This window comes from Vidua chalybeata, chromosome 30 (genome assembly GCF_026979565.1).
Source record: "Vidua chalybeata isolate OUT-0048 chromosome 30, bVidCha1 merged haplotype, whole genome shotgun sequence".
NCBI classification, from domain to species: Eukaryota; Metazoa; Chordata; class Aves; order Passeriformes; family Viduidae; genus Vidua; species Vidua chalybeata.
Window position 1 is genome coordinate 597,760 of NC_071559.1, and position 24,069 is coordinate 621,828.

At 50.3% G+C, this 24,069-nt stretch overlaps 2 protein-coding genes across 9 annotated transcripts; one reads left to right on the forward strand and one right to left on the reverse strand.

Moving 5' to 3' along the window:
• Window positions 1–196: 196 nt before the first annotated feature.
• On the forward strand, window positions 197–22,198 carry RACGAP1 (Rac GTPase activating protein 1). 4 transcript variants are annotated; one of them, XR_008435208.1, is made up of 19 exons: window positions 197–275; window positions 1,406–1,494; window positions 1,991–2,193; window positions 2,549–2,685; window positions 2,886–2,955; window positions 3,170–3,223; window positions 3,949–4,026; window positions 4,125–4,242; window positions 4,400–4,530; window positions 4,961–5,125; window positions 5,533–5,628; window positions 5,823–6,021; window positions 6,277–6,382; window positions 6,640–6,772; window positions 6,858–6,993; window positions 7,227–7,335; window positions 7,626–7,765; window positions 21,021–21,144; window positions 22,110–22,198. XR_008435208.1 is itself a non-coding variant. In XM_053967499.1 (17 exons), the coding sequence occupies exons 2-17, from the start codon at window positions 1,410–1,412 to the stop codon at window positions 7,699–7,701; spliced, it is 1,896 nt and encodes a 631-aa protein (XP_053823474.1). In that variant the 5' UTR covers window positions 197–275; window positions 1,406–1,409; the 3' UTR covers window positions 7,702–7,847. The 4 variants fall into 4 exon arrangements, 3 of the variants coding, with proteins under 3 accessions (XP_053823474.1, XP_053823475.1, XP_053823476.1); XM_053967499.1 differs by lacking the exons at window positions 21,021–21,144; window positions 22,110–22,198 and having other exon boundaries at window positions 7,626–7,847; XM_053967500.1 differs by lacking the exons at window positions 21,021–21,144; window positions 22,110–22,198 and having other exon boundaries at window positions 218–298; window positions 7,626–7,847.
• Window positions 9,336–22,767, reverse strand: LOC128801579 (interferon-induced protein with tetratricopeptide repeats 1-like). 5 transcript variants are annotated; one of them, XM_053967576.1, is made up of 5 exons: window positions 22,683–22,767; window positions 21,415–21,473; window positions 12,801–12,922; window positions 12,134–12,265; window positions 9,336–11,326 (listed from the first exon to the last, which is right to left on the reverse strand). In XM_053967576.1, exons 4-5 carry the CDS (start codon window positions 12,154–12,156, stop codon window positions 10,021–10,023), a joined length of 1,329 nt encoding a protein of 442 aa, XP_053823551.1. In that variant the 5' UTR covers window positions 12,157–12,265; window positions 12,801–12,922; window positions 21,415–21,473; window positions 22,683–22,767; the 3' UTR covers window positions 9,336–10,020. The 5 variants fall into 5 exon arrangements, 3 of the variants coding, with proteins under 3 accessions (XP_053823551.1, XP_053823550.1, XP_053823549.1); XM_053967575.1 differs by having other exon boundaries at window positions 21,415–22,143; window positions 22,683–22,762; XM_053967574.1 differs by lacking the exon at window positions 22,683–22,767 and adding an exon at window positions 21,538–22,115.
• Window positions 22,768–24,069: the final 1,302 nt, after the last annotated feature.

Sequence of the window (24,069 nt, forward strand, 5' to 3'; positions counted from 1 at the left end):
GCGTGCTGGCGCCAGCCGCCATCAGCAAATATGGCGCCTGGGCGGCTTCAGCGGGCGCGCGGCCGCGCCCCGCCGAGCAGGCAGGCCACGCCCTCAGCAGACATGGCGCCGGGCTGGCTTCAAGGAGCCCGCAGAGCGCAGCCAATGAGAGGCCGGGAGAGGGGAGGGGGGGGGGGTAGCCGGAGCGCGCGGGGATTGGCTGGCGGCGCGGATTCAAACCGGAGCGCGGGGCCGTTGGGGCTGCGCGCGCCGCTGGGGCCGGAGCCGCGGCCCAGGTGAGGGAGCCTGAGGGGCTCGGGTGAGTGCGGGGACGGGCTGGGAGGAACCGGGGGCTCGGGGGAGTGCGGGGGATCCGGAGGGCTGAGGGGAACCCTGAGAGGAAGGGATCCCGAACCCGCCCAGGCCCTTTTTATCCCGGTGCTGTCGCAGCCCCAGTCGCCCGGCTCGAAGGGCGCTGTACGGGCCGGGCTGGTCCCTGCGGCCTCCCGGCCTCGGGGGTCGCGGGGATTGTGATGCTCGTGCTGGTAGTTGAGGCACCGAGCTGGGCGTGCCCCGCGCTGTGAGTTCGCACGACGACGGCAGAGCTCTTTCCACGCCTCGCAGTGCACCTATTAAAGTATCGAGGTATCGGTGTGCCTGTGAAGTCTGTACCTGTGGAACAGGTACCTCGAAGCCTTCTGTGCTGGCGGGTTGTGTTCCCTGCACCGCTCCCAAGCCTTCCAGCACCGGATCATTTCCCAGCCCCGGCTGCCCTGCCTGCCCCAGCCACCTCTCGCATTTGTGAAATCATTTCTGTCTTGCTGAGCAGGAGACTTTCCCCTTCACTGCCTCTGTTTATGCCGTTGTTGCTGCTGTTTGGGAGAAATGTGCTGACTGGTTGAATTTTAACAGCTATTTGCAGGAGGAGCTGTAAGTTAAAATGCAGCTAAATTTAAAACTGTATTAAAATTCCCCGGAATGTTGCTCCTATTTTTATCTTACAAAGTGCTGAAAACTTGCAGGTTTTTAGTGGCCTAGATAGTACCAAGTTATTTGTAGACAGGGCATGGGCTGTGTTCTGTATCCTTTCAGAAGGGAAGGACTTGGGATCCCTCATCTTGCCTTGGGTTCTGAGCCACTGTGCTGTGCTGGGGGACATTGGAAGCACTAAGGTGGGCAAATCTGCCTCTCTCCAAGGTTCTGTTGTCCATAAACCATGGAGAGCTGTGGATTTTCATTCCCAATGAGAAAAAGTAGATGCATATATCTCCATAAAACATGAGTTTTGTTCGTGCAGCTTCTCAAACCCGCCCGAAAGCATTACAGCCAGTAACTCTGAGGCTGGTTCTCTTTCCTTTGGGCTGGTTTCTGCTCGGAGGTGGGAGGGAAGGGCTGGGCTGCTTGTTCAGCTGTGGTTTTTTGGCAGGAGGATGGAGATTACCATGGTGAACCTGCGGGGTCTGTACGAGCAGCTCACGCGCCAGGCCGAGTTTCTGAGCGAAGGAAACGAATGCCGTGAGTTTTGTTCCTGAAGAATCTGCTGAAGATGCTAAAACCAGTCTGATCTGGGCTCTTCCTTTGTGGAGGAATATCAAGTCCCAGCTGAATTTCTATGCAGGGCCACGTTCTGCTTGTAGCAAACTGGCTTTGTCTCATGTTCCAGCTCTTCTGGCTGGTGCTGACAGGAAGAAAAAAAATGAGAAATGGAAGAACTCATGGACATCTCTTGTGTGGCTGGGTTCTCCATGCCTCAGCTGGGAGAAGGTTGGGCATCAGGAGGAAGAATTTCTTCCTGGAAAAAGCAGACAGGGATTGGAGGGGTCTGCCCAGGGAGATTTGGAGTCCCCATCACTGGAGGTGTCCAAGGAATGACTGGACGTGGTGCTGTGGGCTGGGTGACAAGGTGGAGGTCGGGTCTTTTCCAACCTCAGGAATCCTGTGATTCTTTGTGAACCTGCTGTCAGCTGCTCCTCTGCTTGCCCAGCTAAGGCTTCTCGTGTTCTCTCCCCAGAGTTTATTCAGTTAGCCAAGAACTTTGAGGAGAACCGGAGGAAATGGCAGAAAATAGAGCAGGAGCTCAGCAGGTACAAAGATCTCCTCATGAAGACAGAAGCTGAGCGCAGTGCCCTGGACGTGAAACTGAAACACGCCCGCAATCAGGTGGATGTGGAGATCAAACGGAGGCAAAAAGCTGAAATGGACTGTGAGAAGCTGGTGAGTAATTCCTGTGTTACCCGTCAGCTCTTGAGAGTGTGGAGACAAGGCAATTAAACTGCATTGATCAGTGGCAAATAAGGACTGGCAGTCATGGGGAGGAAAGGAAAAATAAAAAGCGAGGAATTGGCTGGGCTTCTCGGAGCAGCCTGCTGCTTTGATCTGGGAAAGGAGACTGGCTGCTGATGGAGCTGAGCTGCCATTATCTGTCTGAGCTGCCATTACCTGTCTGCAGCCATTAGCAGTCCATTGACACAAGTTCTGAGAGCTTATCTCTGGTATCTCAAGCACTCAGTCGGGTCTTACAGTAATTAAACACACTGTATCCAGCTGCTGATGTTATCTGCGCTCACAGGAGCGGCAAATCCAGCTGATTCGGGAGCTGCTCATGTGTGATGCCTCCGGCAGCATCCAGCTCAGCGAGGAGCAGAAGTCTGTCCTCGCCTTCCTGAACAGGCCACAGGCTTCTGTGGGAAGTGCAGGCAACAAAAGGTAGGGAAACAGCATTTTATCTGAGGTGTCAGGCATCAATCCAGCTGTGGGCCCCTGTGACACATTCTGCATCCATGTCAACAGTTTCCCTTTTTGTTCCACTTTAAAATACGGCTCTTCTGAGTCAGTGGGATTGTTCTGGAACCGTGACTGACTGAAAGCCAAACTGATACAAGCTTCTTCTAATTTTTGTTTTTTAGGCTGTCTACAATAGATGAATCTGGCTCAATTCTGTCAGACATCAGCTTTGACAAGAGCGATGACTCACTGGTAATGTAACTCCATTTCTGAAGTTCTCCTCCCCTGTAAAGCCCGAGGGGAGGGGGTTGATCTCCAGAGACCCTTTGTGTTTGGATTACTGGGATATTAACCTGGCTGAGCTGATTTGTATTTCCCGAGTATGCTGTTGGCTAAAATTTGATGAAAGCCCTGGCCAGGGGCTGTGTGGTATTTACCATTAACCAATGCTGTGTCTTTCCCTCAGGACTGGGATTCTTCCGTGGTGAAAGCTGTCAGGCTGAAGAGGAGAGAGAAGCGGGTATTGTTCAATTGTTCCTGTCACATAGTTCCCATTGTTCCCCCTGGCTGCCACAATGCCACCATCTGTCACCTCACAGCCACCTGTAGTGACCTCTGAGCCACTAAAAACAGTCAGACCTGGCATGGCTGTGCTGCTGCTGTGGGGGTTTAGATTGAAATTTAGGTCTGATGTCATTATTTGTTTACTGAAAATAAGTGGAGTTCTGTATATCCTGTGCGGTTACCATCTGGGGTTTGCAAGAAAACACTTGGGAGATTATTAACAGCTCCCAGATTAGGGGAAAATGGTGTAGGAAGTTAACATTTTTCTGTTTTGTAAAGGAGCTTGTACTCGTTCTGCTGTAATCTGCAGAAGATACAGAAAGAGCCTGAAACCATCACCTAGTGGAGCTGGGAAGAGTCTGGGACTTGCTTAATTGCTGGTTTTTGTGTGTGTAGTTCATGGGTTTGTTGGGGCTTTTTTGTTCTCCTTTCTTAGGTCAGGTTTCTTTTTTTTTTTTTTCTGATCTGAATTATAAAGCTGACTAGGAAAATTATTTGAAAGAGGTTCCCTAATTCTTCCTGGCACCTCCAAGGTTGCCACGAAGCAGAGGTACCCCTGAAGGACTTGCCAGCACACACCACAGATGCATGAAGTGTTCAGTCCTTCTAGTCATCTTGAGTCAGTGTAATGCCAAGTGAACATAATTCCTGCTTTGAGACAGGAACGTGCTCTCTTTTCAGCGCTCTTCCAGGCAGTTTGCCGAAGGCCCCCCAGCTCCTCAGAAGAAATCCAGATCTATCAGCAACACAGCAGACCAGGTATAGTGGTAACAGCTGGGTTTGTGTACACCTGGCCACAGTTCCTGCCTCTTTCCAGGGCCACAGCATTCCTATCACTGGTGTATTTGTCATTCCAGGCTAATGAATCCATAGTAGCAAAGACCACTGTGATGGTCCCCAACGATGGTGGCCCAATTGAAGCCATTTCTACCATCCAGACTGTGCCTTACCCTCGGAGGAGCCGGAGGAAGAGCGGTAGGTGTAACATCCCTGTCCTGTCCTGACTCATCTATACCGGTTATCCTGAAATGCTCGTTATTCCTGCCAGGACCTGGGAGCTGCTTCTAATTTATGATGCTCGTGTGTTTGGGGGCCCAGGGTGATTCCAGCCTTTTCCTCTTGTGTCTTCCAGGTCCTTTGCAGCCCTGGAACAGTGAGTCCAGCATAGGCAGTAAGCAGCTGGAGTCCAAGCTGGACACTGATGGCTCCAGCACCCCACAGCACAACAGCGGAGTGAGGCTGCACGACTTTGTTTCAAAAACGGTGGGTCTACAGGCAGGAGGAGCTTGGAAAAGCATCTCCTTCCATCTTGAAATGTGTGTGATAAGAGGCTGCCAGCTGTGTCAAAGGAGGCTTAGGATGGATATTGGGAAAAGGTTCTTCTCCCAGAGTGGGGGTTGTGCACTGAACAGGCACGGCCCCAGGGCTGCCAGAGCTCCAGGAGAGTTTGGACAACGCTCCCAGGGATGCACAGGGTGGGACTGTTGGGGTGTCTGTGCAGGGCCGGGAGCTGCACTGATGATCTCTGTAGCTCTCTTCCAATTCAGGCTATTCCATGATTCTGTGATTAGTCTCAGGTCAATATGACCTGTACCAGTTACCTGTATGGATCACAGAACTGTTACCCAGTTTAATTCCTGCTGAGTTACTACACTGCACTAATCTCTCTCATCTGTGTTCTCTGGATCACCAGGTTATCAAGCCAGAATCGTGTGTTCCTTGTGGAAAGAGAGTCAAGTTTGGGAAGATCTCTCTGAAGTGCAGAGACTGCCGGGTGGTGGCTCACCCGGAGTGCCGGGAGCGCTGCCCCCTGCCCTGCATCCCCACGCTGACGGGCACTCCGGTCCGCATCGGGGAGGTGGGTCTGTGCCCCGGGCTTGGGGCTGGCTACCAGAGGAGCCACCCTGGCTTGGGACTTGCTCAGCTCCAAGGCTGCCTTCCCCAGCAAAGCTCCTGTTGCTCAGAGCTGCATAATGACATGCTAATGAGCTCGCTAATGCATCATTGCACAGGCAGGGAGGGGGTGTAGGGGTGTGATGGTAGGAGGGCGTTGAGTGGGGAAGGTGGCAGCTCTGGGCAGGCACTGCAGCGTTGTGCTGATGGATGTGATGTTTCTTCATCAGTCCTGAGAAGAGCAACAATTCTTGTTTTCAGACCATAGATCTTGATGTGAATTCCTAAGAGAGTATTTTCCATGTATTGGTGACTGAATCCATAGTTTTTTTTTTTTTTTTTTTTTTTTTTACTTTCCCTTCTGCCTTTTAGGGCACCTTAATGGATTTTGTCCCTTCTACTCCTCCAATGATCCCTTCCATCATCGTGCACTGTGTTAATGAGATTGAGCAACGAGGGCTGCATGAGGTAGGAAGAAAATGAGGTGTGAAACAGTGCTAATGAAATGGGTTGTGGTGTTAGGGAAGCAAAATCTTAACCCAAATATCCCTTATTTATGGTGTGCATTGTGCTGCTTAGTGGGTGACTGAGGTGTGGGGAGAAGGTGAGGATGGAAGAAAACCAGTTGACCTCCTCCTCTGAGCCAAGCTTTGTGCCAACAGACAGGTATTTACCGCGTCTCTGGCTGTGACAAGACTGTGAGGGAACTGAAGGAGAAGTTTCTCAGAGCAAAGAACATTCCTTTGCTCAGTAAAGTGGACGATATCCACGCCATCTGCGGCCTTCTCAAGGACTTCCTGCGCAGCCTGAAAGAACCCCTTCTCACTTTCCGGTTAAACAAGACTTTCATGGAAGCTGCAGGTGAGGAATTGTTGTGTGACATCTCCAGCTCTTTCCTGAGGCTCAGTGGTTGTGGTTTTGCTGTCAAGTGAACCAACAGGCCTTGGTGCTCTGTGGAGCCCTTGTGCCTGAGTTCTAAGTGGGTAGGATACAAGATTATTAGCACAACTTGAAGTTCCTGGCTTCTTTATTTCTCAGTGTAGCTGTGCCTGTGAGGGGAAAATTGCAGCTTCTGGGAGCACTTTCTTAGGTCTGAATATTATTTTTCCCTGCTAGAAATCCCGGATGAGGACAACAGCATTGCTGCTATGTACCAAGCAGTTGGAGAACTTCCTCAGGCCAATAGGGACACGTTGGCTTTCCTCATGGTCCACCTGCAGAGGTACATTCTGATGGACAGGGGGATTGGAGCCAGGTGATATCAAAGGTCCCTCCCAACCCAAACCATTCTGTGATCTGAAAGGGGAAGGTTACCCCACTGGTGCTTTTTCTAATTGGGTCTGGTTACTGCTTGTGAGCATGAAGTCTTTATTCTGGAACCAACCTGCTCACTCAGAGGCTAAGTGTGTGTGGGACAGGGGACTTGTAGCTTCCCCCCTTCACTCGTGATACATTCTTTCTTAATTTCTTTTGATGCAGGGTGGCTCAGAGCCCGGACACTAAAATGGACATCTCCAATTTGGCCAAAGTCTTTGGCCCCACAATAGTCGCCCATGCGGTACCAGATCCTGACCCCATGACCCTCCTGCAGGACACGAAGCGTCAGCCCAAGGTAGGACAAACTTGGTGATTTTTCTCTCTTCCAACCCAAATCATTCCATGATTCTGTGATCAGTGACTCACAGGTGTCTCTGTAGGTTGTGGAGCGACTCCTGCTGCTGCCCATGGACTACTGGAGCCAGCTGATGATGGTGGAGCAGGAGAACATTGACCCAGCACACGTGATTGAGAACACCAATGCCTATTCCACTCCACGGACACCTGAGGTTCAAGGTAATCCTGCATTCTGCTCTGTTACTAAAACCAGCAATCCTCAATCCAAGCAGCCTGCAAGGCTCTGGGAGCCAGCCACTCCTCGCTTCATGGAGGCAGAGGAAAAAGCAAACTGTGCCAGGAAATGCCAGATTTGTCTAGTGCTTTTCACAGATGCCAGGGAATGCCTGATGTTCTCTGCATGGCAAAGAAAACTTCAGCTGTCCCCACACTGTGCTGCTCTCTTTTGGCAGTGAGCATCCTGGGGCCTCTCACCACCCCGGAGCATCAGCTCTCCAAGACGCCCTCATCCAGCTCCCTGTCCCAGAGGGTCCGCTCCACCTTCAGCAAGACCACCCCCAAGTAAGTGCTAAGTGCCAGGGGGTGTTGTCATGCCATGTTTGGAATGACTGCAGGTGGTTTTAGGTACTCTAGGAGAACTGAGACATTTGGGGGCAGCCTGCACTTACTACTCAGTGAACCCTCCCTTAATCTGTGCTGTGGGAGCAGCGGATTTGGGTAACAAACATCCTCTCATGGTAGGGAGAGGAACATTGTTTGGGAGGCGGGTGAATGTTCCCTGGAAAAGGGAGAGTGTTGGCTCTCTGTGTCCAGAATTCCAAACTGATATTCTTGTGTTTCTCTTGAATTAGATTTGGGAGCAAAAGCAAGTCAACAACCCAGCTTGGGCATCAGGGTAACTTCTTTGCCTCTCCTATGCTGAAGTGAAGACCTGGGAGTTGGTCTTGTCCTGGCATTTGCACACCAATGCTCACCAGTAGAAGAAATACAGGTTGTCTCTGTGGCCTCTGGCAGCTTACATGAAATAATGTTTTGCCTTTTATCTTTCAGCTTAACTGATACTTTTAATGGAATTTTATAGTGCAATTTATTTTAATTATCTAATGCTGTGCTGAATGTAGTATTGGTGAAGACAGTAACAAGCAGAATTTGTTCAGTGTTAATCACTAAAAAAACTCTAGAGAATTGGCATTTTCACTAACATCTGTTTTCCTCCCTGTGTGAAGTAGAGCAGTCACAAAATAAGGGTCAGTTGGTTGGGGTTTTTAGGACTCTGTAGGAAGTTCTTGGCACAGCAGTGTCTGAGCTTTGTCAGAATCCAGGCTTTCCATCAGCACAGTCTGTTCCACCTGGCTGGTCGTGCAGCTGCAATCCTGAGGATGGCAGTGTTGGACTGGGTTGGTGGGCAAAAGCCACTCTTCAAGGAACTGCCCGAGGGACTGTAGCTTCTCTAAAGGAACATTTCCTGGTACTGTGTTTGCAGGGGGTGAATTCCGTAGAGGAGGATGTAGATGCAAAGCCAAAGGATTTCCTGGGTAGCCCAAAGGAATTTTAGTGCTGCTCATGCTGGTGAGGGGAGGGAGGGTGGTTCAGTGGGGGTGGGAGTCCTGCTTTCCCAGGACCTTGCCCAGTGCTGTGTGAAGACACCTGTGCAACACACACGAGTTTATCAAGTAGCTGTTTTTATTGAGCTTTGGAAAACTGTCCTGACTGTGCAGTTAAGTAAATCCTGAAGTTTTACACAACCCATGGTTTTGTATTCCCTGGCTTGTGGCTTTAACTTGTGTATTTTCACCCAGGCATGTGTGGCCTCACTGGAGGCTGAGGGGCTGCTCTCTGAGGAGCTCCTGCCCAAGGACTGATCCCAGCCAACTTTGCTGCTGGGGGCAGGATGCTGCCCTGGGCTGTGGCTCCTGGGTCGAGGGGACGAAGGAGGATGACAAGTTGGATCCCCACTGTTGTGTTGGGAAGCGAAATACCCGGGGTGGGTGTGCTGGCTTGGGGTGTTTCTCTTTCCCCTTGATTGTGAGGTCTGGGGGGTGAAGTGTTTGCACACTGGTGCTGACCCACTGCTGGAGCCCCCGAGCAGGGGGATGTTTCTGGCCCCTGGGTTCTCAGACACACGAGGTATGCCTGAGAGGGGCACTAAGATGTGTTCTCCTTACCCAAATTCTGGTTCTGGGCACACTTGGTCCTTTCCTGGAGCATCTTCTCCCAGACTAGGTCCTTACCTGTTCCTCACTGCAGCAGATACATGGTCACTCTTGGTGGGACCTGCTGAGGGACATCTGCCCTGGTCCCTGTGGCACTCCTGTGTGGGAACAGGTAGGTTTGGGGACATCTGGGGAAGCCACCCCCACTCGGACACTGCTGGGCACAAAGGTGACCCTGGCAGTGCTTGGGATGGGGGGTGCCCACCTGTGCCTGTTGGTAAGGGCACAAATTCCAAGTGGGAAGGGTCTGGGGGGATGAAGAGTGAGGAGAGGGCGGATCTTTGGTGTTCCATGCTCTGGATGCTTCAGGTTGCAAGAAGACACCAGCAAGGAGAAATCACACAGAGAAATATTTATTAAGCAAAGATTTTTAAAAGCCTCATTTTGGCTTCAGAAACAGGGATGAAAATGTCATTCTTGGTGGGAACCAGTACAAGAAAGCTGGTTTATATCCAGGCAGGGGCAGGCATGTGTGGGCTTCTGAGGATTAATGCAGATAAAATCACCCCTGTGGGCTCCTTAATCAGCATAATTTAATGCATTTGGACAGGCCAGTGACCATCTGTGTCCTGTGTAGAAAGACTTCACCTTCATCATGGCTCCTCACTGGTCTTGTGGAGGAATTCACCTCCTCGTTCATTGTAAATGGTAGAATTCTTATAATTAACAAGTTGATTTCTCACATTGCCCTAATCAGCATTTGGTTCTGGTCAATGGCAGCTCCAAGGGAGAGACACAAGTCCACACCTATAGAAGATTGTGCCCGGATCCTGTAAGACAAATTCTTCACTCTTGTTTTCATTCCCTCTGGGAGAAGCAGGACACAGCAGCGTGTGTAAGCTTTGGGCACTTGAGTTACCCACGAGTGGGCCTGGATTTGACGGCTGAGCAATGGGACAACGTGAGGAGCTGACAGAACCACCAGGTCCATGTGAGGGATGGGCCTGCTTTGCAGAGCCAGACAGTCCTTTTGGCCTTCTAGCCTTGGCAAAAGTCATGCCCTACTCTGTGGGCTGATCCTCATCATCTAAACCTAGTGCAGCAGGTTCCTTGGGCAGTGCCGGTCGGCCTCTTGGAGGAAGCGGTGGATGGCGCTGGCAGTGTCGGTGTCACCCTTGCTCTGGTAGATGTGAGCCATCTTCACCAGTCTGCGCCCACAGTCCCGCCTGTGATCTGTCTGCAAGGGAATGTTATAACATTCCATGAACTTGGCTTTTGCCTTCTTCTGGGATCTCTCTCGGTAGAGGAAGTACTTTCCCCAGGAGAGACTCAGGGCTTGACGGCATCTGAGGCTCAGGGTGTTGATTTTCCCCTGCAGTTCCATGTAGATCTCTTTTTCCTGTGCTGAGTTTTTTGCACCAATGAACTCTGCCAACTGAAGCTTGGCAAGTGTAAGGTCAAGGTCTGGATGTGTCTGCACAATTTTCTGGAGGTCCTTGATGGCTTTACACCGTATCTTATCCTTGTCTTCCTCCTTTGCTTTAACCCACTGTTGCTTGTAGCAGTTGGCCAAGGCCTGGTAGAGAAGATGGTAACCTGGGTCCTGCTGCAGGGCTCGCTGGATGATCTCAAGCGCTCGCTCGGTCGACTGTGGCATCCAGAACAAAGCTGATAGTTTGAGGACCTCTGGGTCAGAGCTTTTCTCTGCACATTCTTCGGCCAAGCCAATTGACTTTTCCCTATCTACTTCTTCAAGTAGCCTGGCCAAATATATTTTGGCTCTGTAGTTATTTGGCTGCTCGTCAACAATTCTTTCCAACTGGTTTCTGACTTCTCTTTCAACATCAGGTTGCCAGGAGAAATTCCAGGAGGAATAAAAAGCCATTGCAAGCCCAGTACGGAAAGATCTGTTCTGTGGTTCAATCATCAAGGCCACGTTGAAGCATTCTCTTGCCCGTTCCCCATTTCGGGCTCTGAGAGCCAGGAGGGACCAGCCTTTCTGAGCCTGGATGTGCGGGATCAGCCGCACATCCCAAGGAGTTGGGCAGAGCTGCTGAACTTGTTCCAGGCAGGTTTCAGCCTCCTGATAGGAACCCTGAAGGTAGTGAATCCAAGCATAATTCCCGTAGGTGATCAAAGAGCCAGCAGTAGATGCCAGCTGCTCCTCTTCCTTGTGTTCCTCAGCAGCTCTGAGGCTCTGCAGAGCTTCCTTGCTCTGGTTATTCAGTTGGTGCAGGTATGCCTGAAGCCCCAGGAGGGCCAGCTGGTTCTGGTGGGCTGTGTGCTTGATCTCAACATCCAACTTCTGCAGGAGATGCAGAGGACTGCAAGATTCAACACCCAACATCCAGGTGAAGTGACACTGAAGGGCATCCAGCTTGTCCTTCAGCTGCTCCTTGCTACAAAGAGGACATGGTGAGTTATTGAAGGGTGGACGCTGGGATGCCCACCCTGAGCAGGAAAAGAGGAAGGGAGGTGGAGGAGGAGACTTTCTCCAGTTACTCAACACATCCCTTGCACTCAGGCTAATAAAGAACCTGCAAATTGTTGTTCCAATCAGCCCGTTTTTCAGGGAGCTCTCTGTGAGCCTTCCCATTGGAAATCAGCAAGCCAGGAATGTAGTGCTCCCTCACCTAAGGCAAAGGCCCTGGCATGGGCTGCAAAAAGAGAGTAGAGCCAGCCCTACCCACACAGTGAAAGCTTCTTCACCTTCTGTGGGGTTGTGTCTTCAGCTGAAGGGTGAAGTAATGGCTCGGAAAAGGGCCCAACAAGGTAAGGAAGATGTTAGACTCGTGTGTCTCTTCTGTGGGGAAAGGCTGAGAGAGCTGACTGTTCAGCCTAGAGAAGAGCAGGCTCAGAAGCACCTTAGAGCTGTAGAAATACTTGAAGGGGGGGTACAAAGAAGTGCCAGGCTTTTTTAGTGGTGCCCAGTGCCAGGGCAAGAAGAGCACAAACAAGCCCAGGAAGCTCCATCTGGACATCAGGAAATTTAACTGAGAAGAAGAAAGGCCTTGCACATTTTTCCTGGGTAGGTTGTACAGTCTCCACCCTCAGAGAGACTCCAGAGCTGTCTGGATGCAGCACCTTGGACTTTCAGAGGCTCTTTCCAGCCTTAACCATGGTGAGGTTCTGAGCCAGGTTGCTGTGCTGAGCCCTGTCCCTCCAGGCTGTGGGAGCTGAGACAAGAAGGAATGCTGTGCACTCACCTCAGTTTTGCTGCAGGCAACATGTCACTGTCGAGGAATGATGGCTTGGCTACACTTCTTCCACTCAGCAACAGATCCTGGGCAGGACAGTCTGTAAGCTAGGGACTGAGCCTTAAGTAGGGAAGCTCTCTCCTGGGTGGAGTGAGATGAAACCACTTATCTAGGGTGAAACGAAACTGGGAGAGTTTAAACCAAAAATGAAAGTATCTTCTTCCTGTCTGGAAGTTATCACCTTCCCTTCATAAAATGACACTGGGGAAGGAAGGGAACCCTGTGGTCAGAGTAGCAGGCGCTGGACTCCACCCTGGGGACCTTGTCCCTGCTGAAAAGGACTTTGGGGTTACGGCTTTTAGCAAATATCTGGTGTAAGGTGATGGAGGATCAGAATGGAAACGTGACATCACCGTTATCATTGATGAGCCAAAGGCTCCTTGTGACTCTGCAGAACTTTGTCCCCAGGGCTTGCCTGGATCTGCCCTGGCAGTTTTGCTGGAGTTTCTTGCCTGCCTGTCACAGAAACTGCCCAGCAAAAAGGGGATGGCAACTGCAGTTGTATGGTTTCGTGTGAGGTATGGGTGCGCCTGGGGTAAATCCCAACTCCTTCCCTAAGGAGCAGAAAGTGCTGATAGCTGAGCTGGAGATGGCCCCAGGGATATCAGCAACTCACCAGGAAGCCATTGCTGACCACTGAGGTGTTGGCAGGTGACAGAAACCAGTGGAAGTGGCAAAAAAAAAGCAGGTAAAATGCAGGACACGTGGTATGTCTGGGTGTAACGGGGGATTGTAGCCCTAGGAAGAAAGATTCCAGTGGAGACAATAGTAGAAAATACATTTTAAAAAGTAGCCTCAAGTAAACTCTAAACAGAGAAGGAAGAAACCACCAGCCTTAGAATCATATTCCTCCCAGCAAAGAAGAAAAAACCCATCACTATTTCCCCCTCAGGATGCTGATGAGTCACTGCAGCAGTGCAAAGGAAGGAGGAGAATTTACTGCTGGAGGAGCAGGGTAGATGCTTTTATCCCCAGTGTTTATTTTTGTCTATTGATGACAACCTTTAATAGAAAATGATTAATTTGGCTATTAGTGTTAGCACTGCTGGATGAACAATGAATGATTGCTCTATCTTGATTAGGCTGAAGCATTAATTAGACAATGGGTAACATCTAATTCTTGTCAGCATCTTCTTTCAGCATCTTTCTGTGCATTTGGGCTTGACTAAGCTGCTTCTCTCTTGCCTGAGGTGGCCAGGATGGGGCTGTGTGAATTGGTACTGGGCAGATGTTTTGTCTCCCTGGGCTGGGGCAGAACTGACAGGATGAAGGAGAAAATTCACTGCTCTAATCCCTCAGGCCTTGACAACAGTTCTTGGCTACTTCTGCTAATATTAGGGCTGGTTTGAGGATGATTACACTTCTGTGCAACAGCTATTAATATCATACAAAGCTTGGATGGAAGTCAAAAATAACAGCAAATGAGAAAACTACCAACCAGAAGCCAAATAGGAAGTACATGCAAGGCTTGGTGTTGTGAAAGATAAATGGTGGGAAGGAAAAGCAAAAGAACTGCAATGAGATGCAGAGGAAAAAATAATACTAATATTTTTGTTGGTGGTTTGAAAACAGTCCTTGGCTTAAAAACATTGTTACATCAAATAACACTGGTCGAATTCTGAGCTGGTTTGAAAAGAAATCCTGGTTTATTTGTCCAGAAAATCACCTGTTTATAATAAAGTTTCTTCAGCTGATTCTGGGCCACAAGGAAGGGGCTCTGGACCACCAGAGTGAGCTGCAACATGGAGGAGGAAAGGCAGAACCTGGAAATGCTGTTCTGCAAACACTGCCTGCAGTGTTGGGAAGCTTCAAGAAGCTCCATCTGAGTAGCCAAGGCCAGAACTAAAAATACTTTGAGGTGTGGCTGCAGAATTTCCCTGCCACAGTTTGAGTCCTGGCTGAACATCTGTTAATTGTCTATAACTTCCTTACTGGCCTTCAAGTCCAGGTGAGGCTTCTGTGAGTAAGAAGACAGGTGGCAAAAAGGTGTTTTCTGTTTGTCACAGTTCCTATTGCACCTTTTCAGCTCCCATAGGCTGTGCTGCTCCCATCAGGAGTATAAACCTCTCCGGGGAAAGAAGGTGGCAAAAGCAGACTTTAAACCTTTATAAATCTTTAACCTTCAACCCTTTCACAGAGGTGTTTAATTCATGGCTTTGTACAAATCCCTGGCTGAAAACCTGGGGTCTCCACCTGCCTGGAAACTTGAGGGGAGAATCCTTTGCTCTCAAGGTGCTGAAAGCCTGGCACAGGTGCCCAGAGAAGCTGTGGCTGTCCCTGGAAGTGTCCAAGGCCAGGCTGGATGGGGCTTGGAGGACCCTGGTCTGGTGGAACCATGGCAGGGGCGTGGAACTGGATGACTTTTTTAAGTCTCTTCCAATGTAGACCTTTCTATGACCTCGGTATCTTTGATGAGACCAAAACAGGCAATGTTTCTCCTAGAAAAGGGCTTTAGGAACTTCAAAAATGCCCATTTCCCCTCCTGTCTGTTCGCTGACAATTTCTCCCGAGCACGGGCATTGCTGCAGGACTCAGTGCCAGCAGATGGCAGAGGCTCCCCACGGATGACCCTGCTGGGTTTTTGCAGTGCCGTTCTCCCCCCAGCCTATGAAAAAGAGCAATGCTTTTGCACACTTTTATATTTCTGCCTCGCAGCTGGATTTTTTTTTAACAATATTCCAACCCCACTCCCCTTTATTTGGATGATAATATCTATATTTGGGAAAGAGGTGGTTTCCCGTGGAAGAAAACAGGGCAGGACCTTAGAGAGCTGCCTGGGGAGGGTGTTCATCCTTCTGAGCTGAGCGGGGCCCAAGGGAAGGTCTGGGCAGCATTTAAAATGAAAAAGAAAATCTTTTTAATGTAATATAGGCAGAAACTGTGAAACCAATATTGTTGCCTCACCACAATATTTGCTCTCCTTGTTTCCAAATGCTTTGGAAGTGCAGCCTCTGTGCACACCCTGGTTCTTCCTCACTCTGATAGTGGTGCTTGGATTGACTGATTCCTCTGGATAAAAGCAGCCTGGACTTTCTGCGCTGCTCACACCTGAGTGCTGGGTGACCACCAGAGCCTGGATTTGCTGCTGTGGGGTGACACAGGGAACTCTGGCTGGAGCTGGCAGGGAATAGCTGCACTCCACACACTCCTGGTTCCCCCCAGGCCTGACAGGAGATGCTTGTGATGCTTTTCTCTCCTGGGCAGCCACTCAAGCAGAAAATGGAGCTGTTGTGCATTTCAAAACCTTTCAAACACCTTCCTGAAGCACCTTTCTCTCCTGAATTAATCCATCTCCAAAACCATGAGGCATTGCCTGCCTGTTTACAGCTGGGTGGTGCAATGAGGTCACTGCAGAGGCTTGATCAGCACGGGAGAAACGATTCCAGGGAGCAGAGCGTAGATGATAGTGAGGGCTTCGGTTAACTGTCCCCAGCTCCTCGCCATCCCCAGCACCCAGGGTGTGTCTGGAGGGGCTGGAAGACACTGAGATACCAACGGCCTCCCCTGGCTGCTCAGGGAGGGCAGCTTATCTCTGAGAGCAAAGCCTTCCCTGCTATCAGCACCCCAGAGACACTCAACTGTCTTCCAACTGCTCTGATGGGGTGATAAACCCGGAGCATTTGCTGCTCAGCCAGGCTGGGAAGCTCCAGAGCACCCGGGGCTCATCTGGGGCAGGGAGAGCAGCAAAACCCTAGTGGGGAGCCCTGGGAGAGGCTGGGATGTTCAGAGTTCTTAACTCTTCCTTTTGGTCCAGCTTCTGCCCTGTGAGGGGCTGTAGCCTTCACCCCATCTGGGAATGAGGAAAAACTCAGGAAATTCAAAAAGGAAAGTTAAAAAAAAAAAAAAAAAAAAAAAAGGCAGTGAAAATTCAGGAGGAATTTCTTCATGGAAAGGGTGGTCAGGTATTGGAAGGGGTTGGCCTCCTTGGAGGTGTCCAGGGAATGAGTGGACATGGCACTCAGTGCTCTGGTGGGGGTGACAAGGTGGGGATCAGGCACAGCTTGGTCTCAGAGGGCTTTTCCAATCTGAATAACTCAGGGATTCTGTGTGAATCCCTGGAAATGGCTCCTGCAGCTTCACTTGGAGCAGTCCCTGAATTCAAACACCCCCTCGACGGTGGTTTTGTAGTGGTTGGAACATCCAGGACCTGCTCATCATTCCAGGGGACTGGGAATGATTCAGCCCAGGGCACAGAGAGAGTAGCCACTCTTTTTTACTCTCTCTTTGTTGTTAACTCCAGAAATGAATTGATGAGGAGGCGGACAGGCCCCACCAGGAAAAGGTACAAGAGAATCCATGGGATTTTCAGTGTTGTTAACAAATGAAAGCCAGAGCACGAGGGAAAATCAGAACTTCTGGTCCAAAGGCACGTGGCCCTGCTATCATGGCATAAATGTAATGAAAAATTGCAGTGCTCAGATTTGATAAGATTGCAGCAGCAGCAGTTCTCACTGGCAATTAACAGAAGAGTTTCTGTGTGTGTAAGGAATCAGTGGATCTCAGTTGTTCTGCAGACAAGAAGCTGATGGAGGGTAATGCCAGGAAGGCAGAAATGTCAAAACTTCAAAGGGTGATGGATCAAACGAGGGTTATAGTTGAGAGAGGAGAGAAATCTCAGTGTAGTAAGGAAAAAACAGGGTAGATATGCACTAGAATTCATAGAACACTTTCAGGTAATTTGGGTAAGATTAAATCCACTCAGCAGGTGCCAGAAAACCAAGAAGGGAACCTTAACCCAGAGGGGGTGGAAAATAGTCAAGGAAAAATGCCAAAGGTTTCTCTTAAAACAGAGACTGAAGATCAGAGAGAATTATGTGGTGTTGGGATTGGGAAAACAGTGGAACAAGCACTTAAATGTGTTGTTTGTCAGCACCACAGAGAATGAGAAACTGCAACGGTAATTGGGCAAGATCCAACCATCCCAAGCAAAGATAATTGAGCTAATTTACATCTACAACGATGTTCTGAGCGCTGTGCTCCCAGAAGAGGCCGTAAATACATAAAATTTTATGGCTTTTGATACTGTTCCACATGGCCCATGAGAAAGAGAAAGAAACGCTTCGGATAAAATCACTCCAGAGTGTATCCAAGACTGTGACAAGCCCTGCACAGAGGACAATTGTCTGTGGTTTCCCTGCAGAACAGAAGGGTAGAAGTGTGTTTTTTGAGAACTTAAAGAATTGGATCAGGAATGGTGGAACAGGTCCTGGATGGGACAGGAGAATGTTTCCTTCTCACCTCCCTTGGTGGAGGCTTCTGTAGATAGCATGGAAAGGAAGGTAATTTTAATTGCCATGAAATTAATAATTGTTCTCCCAACTAGGAATGAAGCCTGGGAATTTCTGCAGACAGATCCTGAAAAATCCCTGCTCCCTCAAATGCTGTGTTTCTCTTGGGCTGTTGCTCTCTGAAATGGCAGCACTCCCTTCTAAGAAGGATTTTATCCTTTGCCAAAGTTCCAAACAAGAGATTACATGATGTGATTTCCTGTGCGAGCAGGACTGCCTTTAACGACCCACTGAACCTCTCGGCCTTGAAGGTTGAGGTTTGTTTTCTTGAGCTTTAGCTTGGCACCAACCCAGCAAAGCCTTTGTGTCCTAACTTTTATCTAAACACACACACAAAGAACAGGGAGAATAAAAACATGCGGTGTCTTCTAGAAAGAGAAAACAAACTCTCTCTCCCTCTCCCTAATTCTGCATCTTCCTCCATCAGCTTTCAGGAAACAAAGGGACAGAGGTGAGCTGTTTTCTCTAAACTATAATTTCCCCCCAGTGAGACAGCAGCTCCCTGCTCACTCAAGCGGAGCTGGAGGTGGTTATTTCTCACCCAGGCATGTATAACAGCCTCATCCATTCTTTTCTGTGGCTTTTTCTCCTCTTTTGCAGCTGAGAGCACCTGAAGCTCTGAGAAGGCTGTTGGAGCCTTCCTGAGTGGTTTATTTTTAGCAGCTCGAGCACGCTCCAGGCCCTGGGGAACGCCGTGAGTGGTGTAGAAACACTTGAAATTACCAAACTCCCCCTTTTCCACACAAGTGAGCTCTTAAACCTGCCCAGACTTTCTAATGGCTTCATCCAGTCCTTGCGATCGTATTTCATCCCAGGGGGTTTTATTTGATGTTTCAGCCCAGAGATGTTTCTCCCCACGTAAATGTTTGTTGGGTCCCTTGACTCCCTCTCTCTGAAGCACCGAAATCCTGAAGCCTCTTGCCCTGAGAGCCTTGGATGAGTCCCATGGCACCGGGCTGGCTCTGACCCCATGGAAGGAGAGCCCCTGATTGTTTTCCCAGCCAGTCTTCCTGGGGAGCCGCTCCTCAGCCCCTCACACTGAGGCTCTGCCGTGCGGGCATTTCATCGTTTCATCCGGAGCTGGAACACAGCAGCCAAGCAGAATTTCCTTTGAGCTGCAGATAAGCAGATTCTGGTGATAGGGAGGCCCTGCTCAAGCTGCCCCTGGGGTTCCAGCTTTGAGAAAAACCTCGAGGGCTGAAGGGGAAGGAAGTGTTTAATGCTGTGGACATAGGAGATGAAGAGAAAAACAACACCCAGGGATGCATCAGCCTTAAACACATTCTCTGAGCTGCCCAGGGTGGGCATCCCCAAGCAGCCACGGAGCTGCAGCCGGGCAAATGTTTTCTAAGCCTGTGTTTGGTGAGAATTCCTCAGGAACTGGCAACAAAGAGTCAGCTCATTGTGCAGGAAGCCTCAATCAGCCATGGAGAAAGCAGATCACATATTGAAAAATCAAGTTGTCTTTGTGAACGACATGAATGATCAGATTACAGAAAGCAAATCCCTGGAAAAAAAAAAAAAACAAAACAAAACAAAACAAAAAAAAAAAAAAAAAAAAAAAACACCCAAACAACTATTCCAGGCTCTTCACTGAAGGCTCGGAGCGCAGCTGAGTGCTGAGACATGAGACGTGTCAAGGCATGCACAGCATCGCTTCTTAGAAATAACAGCTTCTCTCAGCATCAGCAGAATTTAAAAATGTAATAATTTCCACTTCCAGAGAGCAGAGGGAAATTACACCCAGCGCTGCACGAGTGTTATTGGAAAGCTGGAGCAAGATAGCAAAGCTGTGGTCAAACCCAGCAGAAGATACTTTTAGTCAGACTGGTCCTTGAAAGAAAATCTTAGAAAAATCGATAATAAATCAAGCCCAGCAAAAATCGATGACAAATCAAGCCCAAACAGACCAAGGACTTCTGGAGAAACACTCCCTAATTTCAGGCAGATCTGTCTGTGCTGCAGATCTGTCTGTGCTCCACTAATGGAGGGCAGAGAAACAGAGAAAAAGTTACACCACGGTTATAAATGCACAGATTGGAGGAAAAAAAATGTGATCCTGTGCTCCTTCCCAGTTCCCAGGAACATAGGAGAGAGACTGAGTGTGGCAAGCCCTCATTTTGGGGTCACCTGCCAGAGTAGCTGGTGGCTGGGCAGAATATCCAGGAACAGACTTGGTCCAAGAGAGACAGAACAGGACAAAGAGCTGCAGCTCAGGGACCTTGAATCCCAGGTCCTGTTGTGTCCTGGAAGCTCCTGGTGGGATAGGAAGTCCTCATGGAGGGTCCCTGGTGATGGGCACGTCAACCCGGCAAAGGTGACAGGGACACCCACGTCCCCACCCAGGGAAAGGTGTCACAGCTCTGCCCACACCTTCCAGGAGCTGCCTCCAGATGGTGCTCCAGGCAATTTTCTGGGATTTGAAAGGATTTGATTGTCCCACAGATGGCTTTTCTGGGCTCAGTGGTAAGGAAGGAGGGTGGTTTATGCTCAGCCCTTGCAGGGAGCCTTCAGCTGCCTCTGCTCTTCCTCACTGTGAGCAGCTCCTCGTTCCCAGCTCGTGCACTGGGAGCCCCCGAGGTTGGCCAGGAATGAGTCACAAACAAAGTGCCCCCCATAGGAAAGGAGAGTTATGGATTCATAACCTTGACCCTTCTGGGTAGGAAAGGTTTATTTGTGCAGTTTGCTTTATAAATAACCCAGAAAGCAGTAGCAGCAGCTTTGTTTTTCATGGTCTCAGACTTGGCGTGTGGAGGAACCTCACCCAAGCCTTGCTCTGGGCCCTGGGAGTCCTGGCCAGGGAGAGCAGTCCCTGTGTTTGTTCAGTGACTCAGAATGCAAAACTCACCATGAGATAAGGCCAAGGAGCGGGGTCAGTGACTCTGTGTCTGTGGGGGCAGCACTGAGGACCACCCCTGCTCCTTCTGGCCCTGGGGTCTCACCAATTATCCTCCTCCATCCCTTCTGGGAATCCCACAGGACCTCCTCACAAATCTCGCTGTGTTGTATCTTGAGCGAGGAATAAAGGGTTAAAAACAAACTGGAGCAATTTAGTGGAGAAGGGAAAGATTTGAGGTCAAAGAGCAAAATGTTCCCAGAGGGATTCACTGAGGGAACCTGTGGAGTCACCAAACAGATGACTTGAGGGAGAAACTGAAATCCTGAGAGGGAAATTAACCCTGTACAGGCAAGGTTAAGCCTGGCATTTTAAATCTTTCAGCTGGGACAATGTTGTAGCAATCCTGTTCTACAGGCATGAGGGATCAGGGGTGTTGTACCAGGAAAAGGCATTGCTTTCCAGGCTGGGGGCAGGCCTGGCTTCCTCGCAGAGTCAGGCAGAGATGCCACAGCCAGAGGGGAGCCACTCCTGACTGCTGCCCCATAGAAGGCTCCTTGCTGCTCCCATTCCCAGCCCTGGAAACAGGAGAATCCCTCATGTCCCCCATACAGGTGGTGTGGGGACAGAGAACAGCATCAATGAAGAGCTTTTTTATCATGTGGAATTGTTTCCATCTCTCCACCACAGAGTGTTATTCTCTCTTTCACAGGAACAGCTCCAGCTGCTTTTTTTATTACAGGACCTGAGTGCAGGAAAGGGGCAAAGACTCTTTTACACCAAGGATGCTGCTGAGAAATTGAGAGGTCTGACAGGAGACTCTGCAGAGCCTGCTGGTGAGCAGCTAATGAGCCTCGAAACCCTGTCAGCCTCAGGCACAGAGAACTTTGCAAAACAGTGGAAAAACAGCAGGGAGTGAATAGAAAGGCTGTGCTCAGCACTTCGGTGATGTTTAGCCTCTTTCTCCCTTTGCAAAGGGCCCTTCCCCAGGTGGTTTTGCCTTCCCTCAGCCTGATTTGCAGAGCACTCAGGATTCCAACAAATCTGTAAAACTGGATACTTCCCTCGCCCAGCCCACTCTTCCTTCAGCCCTTATCTGCCCTTACCTGTCTCCACTAGGTCGCTTTAAAAGTCCCAGACACTTCCTTCCTTTGTTTGTCTTGGCCTGAAAGGGAAATGTCTTGTGTGTCAAAGGTTTTGTGCAAATTCCTGTCCAAGCTCTTTACTACCTCTGGCCTTGGTAAATCAAACTCCTTCTCCCAGCTGGGGCTTTGCACAGTGAATCAGATTCTCTCCCCACATTCTCCCTCTCCTGCCTGCACATGGGGTTGAGATGGAGCAGCAAAACAAGGGGTTAAATCCCTCCAGGCTGCTGCAAATTTGGGATGGAAAAGAAGTTCTGGGTTTCAAAGGTGTTTGCACAGAGCCAGAGTTTCTCAAGGGCTGTGCCACTGTCACAGCTCTCCTTTCTCTTTAGGAAAATCGCCTGGGCTTAGAGACCCATAGCAGGTCAGGGGGGTCCTGGCCAGAGGTGAGCAGGGGGCACAGCCTTGCTGAGCTCTGCCTGGACTCTGAGGAAAGACTTCTCCATGGAAAGGGCGGTCAGGCATTAGAAGGGGCTGCCCAGGGAGGTTTGGAGTGCCCATCCCTGGAGGCGTCCAAGGAAGGACTGGAGGTGGCACTCAGAGCTCTGGGCTGGGGACAAGGTGGGCATCGGGCACAGCTTGGACTCGATGATCCTTCAGAGCTTTTCCAGCCTCAGGGATTCTGGGCTTCTGTGACTTCAGCGCTCTTTCCCCAGGGCACACAGAGGAAGACTCACAGTTCCTGTCACCCTGGAAGAGTGAAAACCATGGTGACCCTGAGACACCTCCTACAGAGGGAATCTGCTCTCCCATTTCCCCCCCAGACCTTTGCCCGTGCTTGGCTGAGGAGCAAACAAGGACCTGTCCCTGGGAGGAGCACTGGAGGCAGCAGGTGCAGAACCCAAGCGTGGGGCCGAGTTTGGTGCTGGCAGGGAGGGCTGGGCTGGGTCACCACAAGCCGACCACGCAGGAGATGCTTCAGTTGGGAGCCCCTTCCTTTGCAGATGAGCACCTTGATGTCAGCTCCTGTGCGGTTGCTGCACACCTGACTGCGGCCGAGCCCGGGGCTGGCAGCTGCTGAAACCACAGCCTGGGGGAAGCCAGCTCCCCGTGCCTCACTGAGAGCAGCCTGTGCCGCAGGAAAACAAATCCAGCCAGGCCCTTCTCACCCCAAACTCGCTGGGCAAACAGGAAACTACGAGCAAGGGTGGAAGGGCAAGGGTGCAGGCTCCAGGAACGGACCCCAGGCCCCACCTGTGAGTGATTTCCAGGTCAACACTCGGGTTTACCTGGCCAGCTGATGCACTGGCATCCCTAGTCAAAGCAGGGCATGAGGTGGGCACTGGCATTGCCTCCCCTGAGCTCTTCCTCCAGATGAAACGTTAAACTGCTGCAGCACCTGCCCCAGCAGCAGCTCAGGTGCCAGTGCTGCCGTTAGAGCTGCCAGGAAAACTGGGGAAGAGCCAAGAGATGGGTTCAGCCCTGGTTTCCTCCGTGCCAGGGCCACTCTGCCTGCTACCAGGGCTTCTTTCCTCCCCCGCAATGCCCCTTCCAGCTCTGAACTCCTCCAGGAATGTAGAATAAATCACAGAATCCCAGAATGGTTTGGGTTGGAGGGAACTTCAAGCTCATCTCGTTCCATGTCCCTGCCACAGGGACAACCCCACCTTGCCTGGTTTACCCCTCTTTGACAGCTCCAAAATGAACCACGATGAGGAAGAACAGCCTCTCCTGCTGCTCTGTGCCAGGATCTGTGCCTGGAGGGGGCACGAAGAGGACACTGATCTCAGCAAGGCACCTCCATGTTTCTCCACCTCTATTTTTGCATCCTGGTCCTGTCTGCACTACCTGAGCACATGAGAATGCTCAGAGCGTTTCACCACCCCTGCTCAAAGCTTTCCCTTGTTGAAATTCCCAGAACCATCCCTGGAGTCCCCTTGGTTCAGCACCTGCCTGTTGGTGACATTTAATCCATCTGTGGTGATTTGGGAATGTCACAAAGGCACAACAGGACATTGTTGATGGCAATGTAAGAGCAAACAACCACTTCTGTGGCTGTTCCTGCTGAGTCCAGCCTGAGATGCTCCTGGCCCTGGCACTCACAGGCTGTGACAGGAGCCAAGAGCCACCACGGAACATGGAGTGGGGGGGGGATGATGGATTACAAAAGTGGCCGGGAAATTTCTCATACATTTCCTGCAAGGTTTTAAGTCAATCCTCCCTGTATGACACCTCATCCCTCCTCTTCACAGCTGCTTCTCATTTTCCAAGCATAGTCTTCCTGTTTTGTTAGCTTATTTATTTATTTATTTATTTTTAATCTTTTTTTTTGGGAAGGAGGGGGGCTGTGTTTAACAGCTGCACACAATTCTCCCCTGGCCATGCCTGCACCCATCACTAAATATAGCCTCAGACAGGCCAAACAAATGAGCAGTGCTGGGGTTAATAATCATAAAATGGAGTTTAGCTGTCTCTGAACTGTGATTTACTGGGACCCAGGCCAGGCAAGATCCTCCTCACGCCCTTACTGCCGAGTCGTCCACAGGGACCAGCCCCTTCAAAAGAGGAGAAATTATTTGAAATGCCTTTTCTCCAGCTGAAACTTGAGATGGGAAATGGTTCAAGCAGATTTGCTGGTGGGTGAGGTCTCCAGGGTGGTGCTGGACTGAATGTTGG